The sequence below is a fragment of the Mustela erminea genome, chromosome X (genome assembly GCF_009829155.1).
Source record: "Mustela erminea isolate mMusErm1 chromosome X, mMusErm1.Pri, whole genome shotgun sequence".
In the NCBI taxonomy this organism is placed as follows: domain Eukaryota; kingdom Metazoa; phylum Chordata; class Mammalia; order Carnivora; family Mustelidae; genus Mustela; species Mustela erminea.
The window spans coordinates 109968307-109983792 of NC_045635.1; the positions used below are offsets into that span (position 1 = coordinate 109968307).

Here is a 15486-nt window from a genome sequence, read left to right on the forward strand (position 1 = left end):
TCAGAGGCTTGAAGAAGACCATTGGAAGAGCTAAAACACACACAGTACAATATATGTTGTCAAAATTCTTTGAAGTCTAGCTGAAGAGATGCATTTTCTTTTTGGTGGAAAGATCTCAGATATAATTTACATGTTCTAATTAAATTCCATAGTGACAGTAAAAGGAAGGTAAGCATTACTTCACACATTTTACTAATAGGAAAGGTGAACTATTAATGTGATATTGCTTGTCACACAGGAAGACAGTGGTAGCAGAAATAATAGGAACACAGGGCTCCTAGTGCCAGAAGAGACTCCTTGTTCACAATTTGTGATTTCCAGTCAGCAATAAGCTTTGCCCCTGATAATTCAAGGCATACAATTAAAAAATATTGCTCAATTTAAATTGTAAGGAAAATGGCTGGTCATCTGACAAGGCAGAAGAGGATAGTACCCTTACTCAAAAATACTACTCCTTTATTATGATGGGAACAGATGGTAATATCTTTTAAACGGTAGGCTCACTGTGCTGATGCTTACATAAAACATTTAGACATTGAGCATCTATTTCACACTGTTGTATTTGAATGCAATTACAGTTGGATGCATCTATTTACTTTACTTTTTATACTTGGAATAATGTGCAGGTAAACTCATTCACAGAAATGACTGTGAAAACAAAACAAAATAAAAACCAATTGATATTATGTGCCTAAAGCATTGATAGTAAAAAAGCAAGGTAAAATTCCTGCCATTTCTTCTAACAGGCTGCATGGTCCAGCATTGGATCGAGTAGATACTACTTTTTCTACCTAAGTAACTGAAGACCTTCATAATGACCTCGAGGCTCTGTACAGATTCCAAAGCACCTTCTGAAGCAGAAAGAAAAGATTAGATTATGTTTGGTGTAGATTGAGTGTCAAGTATTTTTACTGAATGTACATCCTTTGAAAACAGGCGATCCCGGATGCCTGGGTGGCTCAGTTGGTTAAGCAGCTGCCTTCAGCTCAGGTCAAGATCCCAACATCCTGGGATCGAGTCCCACATCGGGCTCCTTGCTTAGCAGGGAGCCTGCTTCTCCCTCTGCCTCTGCCTGCCTGTGCTCGCTCTCTCGTGCTCTCCCCCTCCTTTGACAAACAAATAAATAAAAATCTTTAAAAAAAGAAAATAGGTGATCCACGGGACACCTGGATGGCTCAGTTGGTTAAATGTCTGCTTTCAGCTCAGTGCACAATCCTAGGGTCCTGGTATTGAGTCCCACATCAGGCTCCCTGCTCAGCAGGGAGCCCGCTTCTCCCTTTGCCTGCTACTCCTCCTGCTTGTGATCTTTCTCTGACAAATAAATAAATAAAATCTTTAAAAAACAGAAAAAGAAAATTGGTGATCCACTGCAACCTTTGTATTGGCCAGAATATTTCATTAACCATAACATTAACCATAACATAGACATTAACCATAACATAGACCTTTCTTCGGCTATGCCAGAGAACAGAATATCAAGAAAAATAAGAGGTTTGCTATTCTCTTTGCTGGCAGGGGACATTTTTCCAGGTGAGGAGCTGATGTTAGTCTTCCCAAAAGCTCAGAAAACCAAAGAGCCTTTACCTGTTGCATTCCTTGCAGGGCTTGCTGCAGGAGTTTCAGCTGCTGTTCCTTGTTTGGGTCATCTTCTCTGGGGGCTTTGCCTTGTTCTTGCTTGAGCAATTCTACCTCATTCCGATAGGCGTCGAGCTGCCAACGGAGGCTGTCATTTTCTTCCTTCAGAGTTTCTGCCTGTGATACTAAAGTTAAGCGGTCAATATAAAGTCAAACCTCCATCTATCCATACTCTTTGTGGTTCACCTTAGCCCCATGAAAACTTGGGAGTTTTCAACTGACACGTATAAAAAAATCTCTTGAGCAACTTTAGGTTTGAGGTGGCCATGGCAGCAAGAGATGGACCCAAAAGCACACAGTACCATTTTTGTAAAGGAACATAGGATTCCAACACCCTGAAATCCCCATCATGCTTCCTATTTGTCACCCCAAATATAACATAGATATTCCCAGCTAACATTGGTCACTTTAATTTGGAAGGCAGCAAATGATAAGAGTTCTGTAATGATAAAGTGTAGGGCCATTTTTCTTGAACTGATGACTGTCCATGTGATAATCTTGCAAGGCAGTTTTTAAAAAAGTGTGATCTTTACTATCCTACAGAGGAAAGGTAAATGTAAAAATTAAGTCACTAGACTCTGGTTTCTGGTCTATTGTGTGAGGAGTTTAGAAGTCACCATTCCAATGTAACAAAGAATAAAATGCTGAATAAACTGAAAAATCAACAACTCATCTTAGATCCACCAGAGAAGTGAAGTCACAGGGCAAACTGCTGTCCCTGAAACCGGAGTGACAGGAGAATCTAGAGAATCATAACTTACCAGACCAGAAACCTATGGGCAGGAAGTTCCATAGGAACTGGTGGCAAGTAAAAAAACCTAAATTGTAATTGGCTAATTGCTGGAGGCTCGGTGTGGGCAAGTCTAAGATTTAAAAATTCCAGAGGGACTCAGTCATAGTAAGTTCTCTATCCTTTCGTGAATTTTATCTCTCAGAGCATAACCAAATCCTTACAATGAATATTAGAGAAAGATCCCCCTTGTGCTTCCGTCAGGCGGTAGGGAAAAGAAACCATTTTGAAATACACCGGAGCATTCTGTTCTTCTTAACAAGGCCTGCCTTCATAAGAAACTATTTTATTGGAGTCTAACCTGCTAGGGTATTACTGAAGCCTAACTGACCTGGAGAAGGGAAATACCCTCCAGACATCCTGCCCCAAGTAATGGGGGGGCCAAAAAACTGAGAAGCACTTATGAAATTCACAGTCCGGAGGTATATGCTCACTAAAAGACAAAGACCTGATCACAGGACTAAATAATGCTTTCCCATACTTAACTACCACGCCACTAAAGTCTTATTTCCTGGAGATCTTTTTATCCAGGACATCATGTCCAGATTTCAACAAAAGATTACAAGGCATACTAAAAGGTAAAAAACAAACAAAAACAAAAACCAACCAACCAACCAAAGAAACACAGTTTGAAGAGACTGAATGGGGATCAGAATACAAGTCAGATACAGCATGAATGTTGGAATTATCAGACCAGGAATACAAAACAGCTATGATTAGTATGCTACGAGCTTTAATGGGAAAAGAAGATACCATGAAAGAACGGATGGATAATGTAAACAGAGAGATGGAAATTCTAAGGAAAAATAAAATAGACATGAGATAAAAAAATAATACTGTAACAGAAATGGAAAAATGCCTTAGATGTGCTTATTAAAAGACTGGACATAGCTGAGAGAAGAATCTCTGAGCTCGAGGGTATGACAATACAAACTGCCTAACCTGAAAAGCAAAGAGAAAAAAAGCATTAAAAAAAAACAAACCCAAGGAGAATATTCAAGAACTATGGCACAACCACAAAAGATACATGTCATAAGAATATTAGAAGGGAAATAAAGGAATGGAAGCAACAGGTAAAGCAATAATCACTGAATTTTTCCCGCCAAATTATTGCCAGACACCAAACCACAGATCCAGGAAGTTCAGAGAACATCAAGCAGGATAAATGCCAAAAAATTAGACCTGAAAAGACACCCCATCAAAGATATATCCACGGCATCTAAGCATCATCATATGTCATATGTCATACATCATTAAGGAACTGCAAATTAAAAGAACAATAAGATACCACTACACACCTATTAGAATGGCTAAAATCCAAAACAATGATAACACCAAGGGCTGGTCAGGATGTGCAGCAAACAGACACTCTCCTGCATTGCTGGTGGGAATGCAAAATCCTACTGGCACTTTCTTATAAAACTAGATATACTCTTACCATGTAATCCAGCAATCGTGCTCCCTCATATTTACCCAGGTGAACTGAAAATTTATGTCCCCACAAAAATATGCACATGGATTTTATAGCAGATTTCCTCTGGCAATTTTAAATTTTCCCCAACTTGGAAACAACTGTGATGTTCTTTAGTAGATTAAATGGGTAAACACACAGTGGTATGTCCAGAAATGGAATATTATTCAGTGCTAAAAAGAAATTAGTGATTAAGTCATGGAAAGACTTGGAACAAATGTAAATGCATATTACTAAGTGAAAGAAGCTCATTGAAAATGCTATGTAACTGTAGGACTCCAACTATATGGCATTCTGGAAAAGGCAAAACAATGGAGTCAGTAAAAAGATTACAAAAAAAATCCCTAACCTTGTTGCCAGGGGTTAGGGGGAGGGAAGAATGAACAGGCAGAGCACAGAGGATTTTTAGGGCAGTGGAACTATTCTGTATGATACTATAATGGTAGATACATACATTTTAAACATTTAAACTCATAGAATGTACAACACCAAGAGTGAACTCTAATGCAAACTATGAACTTTGGGTGATAATGATATATTCACTGATTATAACCAATGTGCCCCTGTGGTGCAGGATGTCAGTAGTGGCGGGGGTGGGGACTATGTATGTGTGTGGGGGAGACAGGTATTTGGAAGGTCTTTACTTCTTGTTTAATATTGTTGTAAATCTAAGACTGCTCTAAAACATTAATTTATTAATTAAAAAAACCTTAAGACACAAGAGGAAAGCTGGTTAGCTTTATTTATGGTTAGGGCTCATTTTTGAAGGCCAAAAATCTGAAAACCTATTACAAAATGTTTAATCAGAGGATTTTCATTCATTCAACAAACACCAAGGACCTTCCCTGTACCAGGCTTATGATAATGGTAAAAACTGAGGTTCCCCTAATCTCTATGGCTCACAGTCTAAATTAATGGAAAAATTTGTAATTTATTCCTTTTTTGATTCCTAAAACAACACAAAGCCAAAAAGAGATGTTATCAAAATGAATCAAAATTACAAACCTGTATATTAAATGTAAAGAATGTTAAAAGACAACTTGTCAAAGGTGTGAATTTTTTCAGTTACTTATGAGGGAGGGACTTTGGGTAGAAGAAAGTAAAAGAAAGTAATGCAAATCAAATCTTCAAGATTATTAGCTATAAGTGGTGGAAGAAGTGTTCTCTAAAAGGATTTCAAATAAAAGATTCATTCTCTACAATAAATGGAAGGAAGTTGTGCTTTACAAAGATGAAATATATAGAATAAAACCATATTCTGAGGGAGAAAACACCCCGTATTCTTAAATGAAAGCTCCTTCAGGGGTGGGGTGGGGTTTAATTCTGTGCTTTCAACCTGAGGGTTTTCCTGAAACAATCAGCTACCAATGCAGGCTGATGTAATCAGATTGTCTGTCCAAATAAGAGAGTGGCAATCCTTCCTATTACATGTTTTTTTTTCTTTTTTCTTTTTTTTTGTGAATGGCTATGCAATTATCCTGGTATGGCAGTTTGAACCTTGTATTTTAGTTTTTAAAAGAAATCATGAAAAAAGTTGGCATGAGACATTCATTGTATGTTTGATTTTATTATGGATCTTAATTTTTGCTGTAATCATACAGCTTTTGGTCTTTGAAGAGAAAACGGTTACACAAAGAGTTGAAGTCCCAGCACTGTAAATCCTATCTATCCTCGCCATCTCTCCCAACAGCTGGGATACCTGTTGTTGGGCAGGCAGCATTCCTCACAATCACAGCACTGAAAGAAGATGCTAAAAGTGAAGATGACTGTATATAGGAAAGTGTATGGCAGAAGGGACACAAGCTATTCGCCAATGTGAAGAAATACTTGATCTGCTTGTTGGATCAGTACCAAGGATAGCATCGCAAACTGGACTGGAGTTCCACCGAATAACACAGAGGTTCCTCTGTAAATCAAGTGACTGCTGCAGATAGACAGTTACTCATTTCTGCTTTGGTTTGCGTGTTTGTCCTCTGGCAAGGCATATGGCTCAATACTAAGTAGTGATATTTCATCTTCCTCCTTTTGTTTCTTCTTGTACTGCAGGCTAGTGATTATGCTCATGTCTTATGAGTCTTGTGGAGAAATGTGGAAAAGGGTAGAGATCTAGGAGAATGGTTAGAGGCGCTGTCTCCAGTTTAAATGTGAAAATATTTTCTCTCGAGCAAATGAGGAGGAGAGACTGCTTCTCTCCCAGGGGGAAAGGGCATGCTGACATGAGGAGATAGATTCCTGTAGCCAAGTGCAAACAGATAATAATCTCCTCAGTTTGCACATGTCACTAAGCAAAAGAGAATGTGATCTCCTCTAATGCCACCAGGGCACCTTACTTATGAAATGTATTTCCCACTCCCTGAAATGAGGGTTTTTGTCATTTTAATGAGGACACCAAGTTTTTACTTTCACAGACTTAATATTAATTGGCCCATTTCTGAAGTTGGAGTTCTTTGTACGTTGCCAGAACATTGAAAAGTTCAATATTACCTTTTAATAATATGTTTGAGTAGGTGAATCCATTAGTCCTGATACCAAAGAGCATAGTACAGTGAATTTATTCGTATCTTGCCATTATTAGTTCTTGGCTGCTCCTTTTTGACTATTTCCTATGTGGGGAAAACGTTCCTTTTTATGGGGATGACTTCTCAGATCTGAAGGCTGCCAGTTCATCATGGCACTATGAAAGTATGAAGGAAGCTGCAAACTCCTCTTTTTAGAGGAGCTACTCAGAGCAAAATTCCAGATGTTTTTCTATGACAAAAGATCTAAAAGGATTTTGTACCATTAAAAAATTAATACCTAGGGGCACCTGGGTGGTGGAGTGGGTTAAGCCTTTGCCTTCAGCTCAGGTCATGATCTCAGGTTCCTGGGATCGAGCCCTGCATCGGGCTCTCTGCTCAGCGGGGAGCCTGCTCACTCCCCACCCCCCGCCTGCCTCTCTGCCTACTTGTGATTTCTGTCAAATAAATAAATAAAATATTTTAAAAAATTAATGCCTAAGTCTCTTTGATGGTACAAAGAAAACAACAATTTTAATGGAAGCAAATTCAGGGGGTTGGCTATCCTCACAAAGCTGCATTATAAGAGATGCTTAAAAATGTCACCAAATTATTGAAGAAAGATGTGTAACAAATGTTACCAAATTCAAGAAGGGAAAATGTGCAACATTCCTCTCAAGGGTCCCCAAAAAAGTTTGAGCTGGAGTGATTCACAAAGAGAAAAAGCCAAAAAGAACACAGTCGAAAGAGAGAGGGAGATGATACGAGTGGTTGCAGGCCAGTTCAGGGAAATTTTTGAGTTCCCTGACCTCCCAAAGCCTTGCTTTCCTTACCTCTGCAGGTCATTACTTCAGTGGGGCTTCTACCAGTATGCATGCACCAGGGACTTCACTGTTTCTCCTCTGAGATCTCTAAATTCTGCTCTCAAACACGGTATCTTCATCTGTCAGTTACTTCACTGCCTCTCATCACCCTGAGATGCTGTTCACTTTCTTTGCTGGGACCTTTAATTTCTTGGAGTGGCCAACTTCACCCAGTCCATTAACTATTTTCTGGCTAAACAGATTCCACTGCAAACTCCTTAGTACTCTATATTTCCTCACCTTCCTGAAAACTATTAGCCAGTCTTACCATGCCAATTTCTAGCTCATGGTCACTTGATTCAACTTTGTCTGCACCTTATCCTGGGCTGCAGAGGACTCTTATAGGAAGCTGCAGAACTGGGGAGTCCTGGTCAATACAGACTCATGTTGGCCTTGCTGGTGGGTTTCTTACCTCTCACTGATTTCTTCCTTCCATCCTGCCCAGGGTATATATTCCAAGTCTGCTCCTGTTTCCTCATGGTCTTATTTCCAAAGCATTTTCCTAATCAACAGTTGACCAATCTCTGGGTATATGGAGAAGCATGGAATGATACATTTAGCTTTACCTCCCTTGTCTCAAAGGAAGAGGGTTCTCCCCTCTCTAAAGAAAACTCCACCTGAGTTTGGATCACTTCCCATTCTTCTCCAGGATTCCATTTCCATAATTATCCATAAGTACTCTTTCACTCTCAAGCATCTTCAACCTTGCTCTCTCCATGGCTGCCTTCCCTTCTATTGAACAACAACAAAAAACTTAACTTTAACTTTGTCACCCATTCTAACTGCCATTAATAATGCCTGCATTTGCTTTTGCTCAGTACCCAACTTCCTGACCTGTGGTCTTTGTCCACTTCCTCTCCTTAATGTCATATGTTCTGGCCCCAGCTCTATCACCCTACTTAAATAGTTCTTTCCCAATGCTGTCCTCAATTTCTTTCTTCTATAGATTGTTCTCATGGGCCCTATAATCCAATGTTTTTCTAGTTTCCTTCCAGCTTCTTAGGCTGCTCTTTCCCTTTAAAAAGACTTCTTTAGGGGGAGGAGTCAAGATGGCGGAGAAGTAGCAGGCTGAGACTACATCAGGTGGCAGGAGATCAGTTAGAGAGCTTATCTAAAGATTGCAAACACCTACAAATCCAACGGGAGATCGAAGAGAAGAAGAACAGCAATTCTAGAAACAGAAAATCGACCACTTTCTGAAAAGTATGACTGGCGGAGAAGTGAATCCAAAGTGACGGGTAGTTAGACCGCGGGGGGAGGGGCCGGCTCCCGGCAAGCGGGGGAGCAATGGAGCACAAAATCGGGACTTTTAAAAGGCTGTTCCGCTGAAGGACATCACTCCAGAGGCTAAACCTGGGTGAAACCCATGCGGGGTCAGCGTGGCCTCAGGTCCCGCAGGGTCACAGAAGTATGGGGGTGTCTGAGTGTCGCAGAGCTTGTAGGTTTTAGAACGGGGGAAGCCAGCTACAGAGACAGAGCCGAGGAGTGAGCTCTCAGCTCGGGGTTACCTTGAACCGGTCGCAGGCTCGGTGAGCTTGGAGCGCGGCCGGAGGCCAGGGAGACAGGACTAATTGGGCGCTATTCTCTGAGGGCACACTGAGGAGTGGGGCCCCGAGCTCTCGGCTCCTCCGGGCCGGAGACCGGGAGGCCATCATTTTCATTCCCGTCCTCTGGAACTCTATGGGAAGCGCTCAGGGAACAAAAGCTCATGAAAGCAAACCTGAGCTGATTACTCAGCCTGGCCCCTGGTAAGGGCAGTGCAATTCCGCCTGGGACAAAGACACGTGAGAATCACTACAACAGGCCACTCCCCCAGAAGATCAACAAGAAATCCGGCCAGGACCAAGTTCACCTACCAAGGAGTGCAGGTTCAACACCAAGGAAAGCAGCGGAATTCCAGAGGAGGAGAAAGCAAAGCATGGAACTCATGGCTTTCTCCCCAAGATTCTCTAGTCTTGCAGTTAATTTAATTTTTTTCTTCTTCTGCTAAATTTTTTTTAACTTTTCTTTTTCTTTTTTAATGTTTTTAAACTACTTTATCTTATATATATTTCTTTTTCATATTTTTCTTTATTTGTTTTCTTTCTTTAATTGTTTCTTTTTTTTTCTGAACCTCTCTTTATCCCCTTTCTCCCCCCCACAATTTGGGATCTCTTCTGATTTGGTTAAAGCGTATTTTCCTGGGGTCTTTGCCACCCTTTTAGTATTTTACTTGTTCCTTCATATACTCTTATCTGGACAAAATGACAAGGCGGAAAAATTCACCACAAAAAAAAGAACAAGAGGCAGTACTGAAGGCTAGGGACCTAATCAAAGCAGACATTGGTAATAGGTCAGATCTAGAGTTCAGAATGATGATTCTCAAGGTTCTAGCTGGGCTCGAAAAAGGCATGGAAGATTAGAGAAACCCTCTCGGGAGATATAAAAGCCCTTTCTGGAGAAATAAAAGAACTAAAATCTAACCAAGTTGAAATCAAAAAAGCTATTAATGAGGTGCAATCAAAAATGGAGGCTCTCACTGCTAGGATAAATGAGGCAGAAGAAAGAATTAGCGATATAGAAGACCAAATGACAGAGAATAAAGAAGCTGAGCAAAAGAGGGACAAACAGCTACTGGACCACGAGGGGAGAACTGGAGAGATAAGTGACACCATAAGACAAAACAACATTAGAATAATTGGGATTCCAGAAGAAGAAGAGAGAGGGGAGCAGAAGGTATATTGGAGAGAAATATTGTAGAGAATTTCCCTAATATGGCAAAGGGAACAAGCATCAAAATCCAGGAGGTGCAGAGAATGCCCCCCAAAATCAATAAGAATAGTTCCACACGCCATCATCTAATAGTAAAATATACAAGTCTTAGCGACAAATAGAAAATCCTGAAAGCAGCCCAGGACAAGAAGTCTGTAACATACAATGGTAAAAATATTAGATTGGCAGCAGACTTATCCACAGAGACCTGGCAGGCCAGAAAGAACTGGTATGATATATTCAGAGCATTAATGAGAAAAACATGCAGCCAAGAATACTATATCCATCTAGGCTATCATTGAAAATAGAAGGAGAGACAGAAAGCTTCCAGGACAAACAAAAACTGAAAGGATTTGCAAACACCAAACCAGCTGTATAGGAAATATTGAAAGGGGTCCTCTAAGCAAAGAGAGAGCCTAAAAGTAGTAGATCAGAAAGGAACAGAGACAATATACAGTAACAATCACCTTACAGGCAATACAATGGCACTAAATTCATATCTCTCAGTAGTTACCCTGAATGTTAATGGGCTAAATGCCCCAATCGAAAGACACAGGGTATCAGAATGGATAAAAAACCAAAATCCATCTATATATTGCCTACAAGAAACTCATTTTAGACCCGAAGACACCTCCAGATTGAAAGTGAGGGGGTGGAAAACAATTTACCATGCTAATGGACATCAGAAGAAAGCAGGGGTGGCAATCCTTATATCAGATCAATTAGATTTTAAGCCAAAGACTATTATAAGAGATGAGGAAGGACACTATATCATACTCAAAGGGTCTGTCCAACAAGAAGATTTAACAATTTTAAATATCTATGCCCCCAACGTGGGAGCAGCCAACTACATAAACCAATTAATAACAAAATCAAAGAAACACATCAACAATAATACAATAATAGTAGGGGACTTTAACACTCCCCTCACTGAAATGGACAGATCATCCAAGCAAAAGATCAACAAGGAAATAGAGGCCTTAAATGACACACTGGACCAGATGGACATCACAGATATATTCAGAACATTCCATCCCAAAGTAACAGAATACACATTCTTCTCTAGTGCACATCGAACCTGCTCCAGAATAGATCATATCCTAGGTCATATATCATGTCTCAACTGGTATCAAAAGATTCGGATCATTCCCTGCATATCTTCAGACCACAATGCTCTGAAGCTAGAACTCAACAGAAGAGGAAATTTGGAAAGAACCCAAATACATGGAGACTAAACAGCATCCTTTTAAAGGATGAATGGGTCAACCAGGAAATTAAAGAAGAATTGAAAAAATTCATGGAAACAAATGATAATGAAAACACAACAGTTCAAAATCTGTGGGACACAGCAAAGGCAGTCTTGAGAGGAAAATATATAGCAGTACAAGCCTTTCTCAAGAATCAAGAAAGGTCTCAAGTATATAACCTAACCCTACACCTAAAGGAGCTAGACGAAGAACAGGAAAGAAACCCTAAACCCAGCCGGAGAAGAGAAATCATAAAGATCAGAGCAGAAATCAAAGAAACAGAAACCAAAAAGACAATAGAGCAAATCAATGAAACTAGGAGTTGGTTCTTTGAAAGAATTAATAAGATTGATAAACCCCTGGCCAGACTTATCAAAAAGAAAAGAGAAAGGACCCAAATAAATAAAATCATAAATGAAAGAGGAGAGATCATAACTAACACCAAAGAAATACAAAGAATTAAAAGAACATATTATGAGCAACTCTACACAAACAAATTTGACAATCTGGAAGAAATGGATGTATTCCTAGAGACATATAAACAACCACAACTGAACCAACCAGGAAGAAATAGAAAACCTGAACAGATAAGGAGACTGAAAACAGTCATCAAAAATCTCCAAATAAACAAAAGCCCAGGGCCAGACGGCTTCCTGGGGGAATTCTACCAAACATTTAAAGAAGAACTAATTCCTATTCTCCTGAAACGGTTCCAAAAAGTAGAAATGGAAGGAAAACTTCCAAACTCATTTTACGAGGCCAGCATCACCTTGATCCCAAAACCAGACAAGGATCCCACCAAAAAAGTGACCTCAGCCGCATCAACGTCTTCCTAGGAACATCACCAAAGGCAAGGGAAGCAAGGGCAAAAATGAACTACTGGGATTTCATCAAGATCAAATCTTTTGCATAGCAAAGGAAACAGTTAACAAAACCAAAAGAGAACTGACAGAATGGGAGAAGATATTTGCAAATGACATATCAGATAAAGGACTAGTGTCTAAAATCTATAAAGAACTTATGAAACTCAACACCCAAAGAACAAATAATTCAATCAAGAAATGGGCAGAAGAAATGAACAGACATTTCTGCAACGAAGACATCCAGATGGCCAACAGACACATGAAAAAGTGCTCCACATCACTCGGCACGATGAGATATCACCTCATACCAGTCAGAATGGCTAAAACTGACAAGTCAGGAAATGACAGATGCTGGCGAGGATGTGGAGAAAGGGGAACGCTCCGACAGCATTGGTGGGAATGCAAGCTGGTGCAACCACTCTGGAAAACAGCATGGAGGTTCCTCAAAATGTTGAAAATAGAACTACCCTATGACCCAGCAATTGCACTACTGGGTATTTACCCTAAAGATACAAATGTAGTGATCCAAAGGGGCACATGCACCCAAATGTTTATAGCAGCAATGTCCACAATAGCCAAACTATGTAAAGAACCTAGATGTCCATCAACAGATGAATGGATAAAGAAGATGTCTTATATATACACAATGGAATACTATGCAGCCATCAAAAGAAATGAAATCTTACCATTTGCGACGACGTGGATGGAACTAGAGGGTATCATGCTTATGAAATAAGTCAATCGTAGAAAGACAACTATCATATGATCTCCCTGATATGAGGATGTGGAGATGCAACATGGGGGGTTAAGGGGGTAGGAGAAGAATAAATGAAACAAGATGGGATTGGGAGGAAGACAAACCAGAAGTGACTCTTAATCTCACAAAACAAACTGAGGGTTGCTGGGGGGAGGGGGATTGGGAGAGGGGTTGGGGTTATGGACATTGGGGAGGGTATGTGCTATGGTGAGTGCTGTGAAGTGTGTAAACCTGGTGATTCACAGACCTGTACCCCTGGGGATAAAAATATATGTTTATAAAAAATAAAAGTTAAAAAAAAATAAAAAAGGAGACTTATTTATTTATTTGTTTGTTTATTTAGAGAGGGGGTGGGGAGATAGTCAGTGAATCCTCAAGCAGACTCCCCACTGAGTGCACAGCCTGACACAGGGCTCTATCCCAGGATCCTGAGATCATGACCTGAGAGTCCAATGCTTAACCAACTGAGCCATCCAGGTGCACCTAGACTGTTCGAACTGCTCTGCAAACTCCTTTTCTTTCCTCCTCTCTTACTGTGGGTAGCCACCAAAGTTCTGTATTTAGCCCTTTGCTCTTCTTTCTCTCATTGGTTTTTCACAATCATTTATCATATTCTCCAAGCTTCAGCCAACACCTCCGTACTGCCATCTTCTATTCCTTCTACGTTCTTGAACCCTGATTTGAATATAAATCTTTTATATCTATTTCCCAACTATCTACTCTTGGAAACGGATCTCATATTCTACAAACCAATCCCATGTACTAGCCCATTTCTGTCAGTGGTACTAGTATATGTTTAAGTTGTAACGCCCCCCTCCCAAAAAGACCCTTTATGTTGAAGCCCTCAGAATGTGACCTTATTTGGAAAAAGGATCTTAACAGAGGTAATCAAGTTAAAATGAAGTCATTCGAGTGGGTTTATGGACTTATACAACTGGTGCACATACAGAAAGGAGATATTTAGACACAGAGACATGCAAACAGGGAGAATGTCATGTAAACATGAAGGCCGAGATCAGGATGATGCATCTACAAGCCAAGGAGTGTCAAAGATTGCCAACAAACTATCAGACGCCAGGACAGAGGCATGGAACAGATTCTCTCTCACAGGCCTGAAGAGGAGTGCACCCTGATGACACCTTAATCTCAGGCTTCTGGCTTCCAGAACTGTGAGACAATAAACTTCTATTGTTTATTGTTTACTCAGTTTGCGGTACTTTGTTGCAGTAGCCCTAAAGAACTAATATGACCTCTGACCCTCCAGTCTCCTAGGCTAGGAAACCTAGCCTCAACTCAAATTCTTGCCTTTCCTTCATCATCTATATCCAATCTGGCGCCACAGACTTTAGTTATTCTTCTGAAGTGATTCCTAGCATCTTTAATCTTATATTTTCTGTTATATCCTTTTCTTTTACTATTTTATCTGAGTTCCCATTACCTTCACTCTAGTCTCAGTCTTCATCATTTTATATCTAAATTCCTATAAAGGTCTCTGGAAGGTTTCTCTTTTTCCAAAATTTATTTCCTAAATAAATTTATTTCCTTTTATCACACTAGTGCCACGATTAAGACACGCTTATAGTGCCATATTGTCTGTTGTGCTAAATGTAACCTTGGCATTCATGGTTCCTCATAATCTGGACCTAGCTTGTCCCCTCAATCTTTTATCCCCCTATACCCATCAACTTTATTTCCCTCTCTGAGCCCTGTTCCTTCTCCTTTCCTGCCTCCATATCAAGAAACTTTCTTACTCTCCTTCTTCTCATCCAAACCTGTTCCTCTTTCAAGATACCAATCAATTTTCACTGAATGCCAATTATTCTGGCCACACTAGTATCTCTTGGCCTTGCTGCATTCTAATCAGTACCTTACAGGTTAGAACCAAGTGGTATTTCTTACATTTTATGTAAATTTGCACTTATTGCACCTCTATTTCCATAACCTTATAAGATGTAGTTCTTGTTAATTAATTGATCAAGCGCTGAAAGAGGGAATAATGAGAGGTGAGGGAGGGAAGGAAGGAGAGTGGAAACCAAAGTAAGTGAAAACTTTGGCTAGAACAATGAAGGAGAATGAGTCTCAGGCAATGTTTTCCAAATGTGCTCCCTGAACCACCAGCATCTAAATTGTTTAGGATGCCTAATAAAATGCAAATTCCTGAACTTCATTATGGATCTATTTAATCAAACCCTGCACCCCAGAAAATCTGATTTTTTATAGGTAACCCAATGCTGCTTATATATATCAGATCTGAGAACCAGTAGTCTAAGTGGAGAAGGCAGACAGTAGATGTTGAAAGGAACAGCTGTTCTTAGGATTACTGTACTTTCCATCATGGTTAACAACAGAATGATTTTACACTATCATGATTTGCTTTGATGTGATTCCCCCTCTTCAACACATTGCTTTGAGCACAGCAGTTCTTTCTTTCACAGCAAGAAGGTTTCCAGTAGTACATCACAAATATGGGCTGGGTAATACAGAATCCCTTGAAGAATAGAAATTTTGTTACCAAGTTACCAAGGAAAGGTAATTGAGCCTAGCTGTGACTGTTGCTTTCTTTAGGAAGTAAAATTTAACCAGACACATGCTCTAGGCTCCTGGAATTCAAGTT

The 15486-nt window shown here is 40.0% G+C and overlaps 1 protein-coding gene across 8 annotated transcripts in view; it reads right to left on the bottom strand.

Annotated features, from left to right (window-relative positions):
- Positions 1-15486, bottom strand: part of ENOX2 (ecto-NOX disulfide-thiol exchanger 2) — a 265301-nt gene that overhangs the window by 11034 nt on the left and 238781 nt on the right. For all 8 annotated transcript variants that reach the window (XM_032329524.1, XM_032329523.1, XM_032329526.1 and 5 more), the window contains one exon: positions 1585-1760. In XM_032329524.1, the coding sequence (XP_032185415.1) occupies positions 1585-1760 (176 nt within the window). The remainder of the gene's footprint in view (positions 1-1584; positions 1761-15486) is intronic.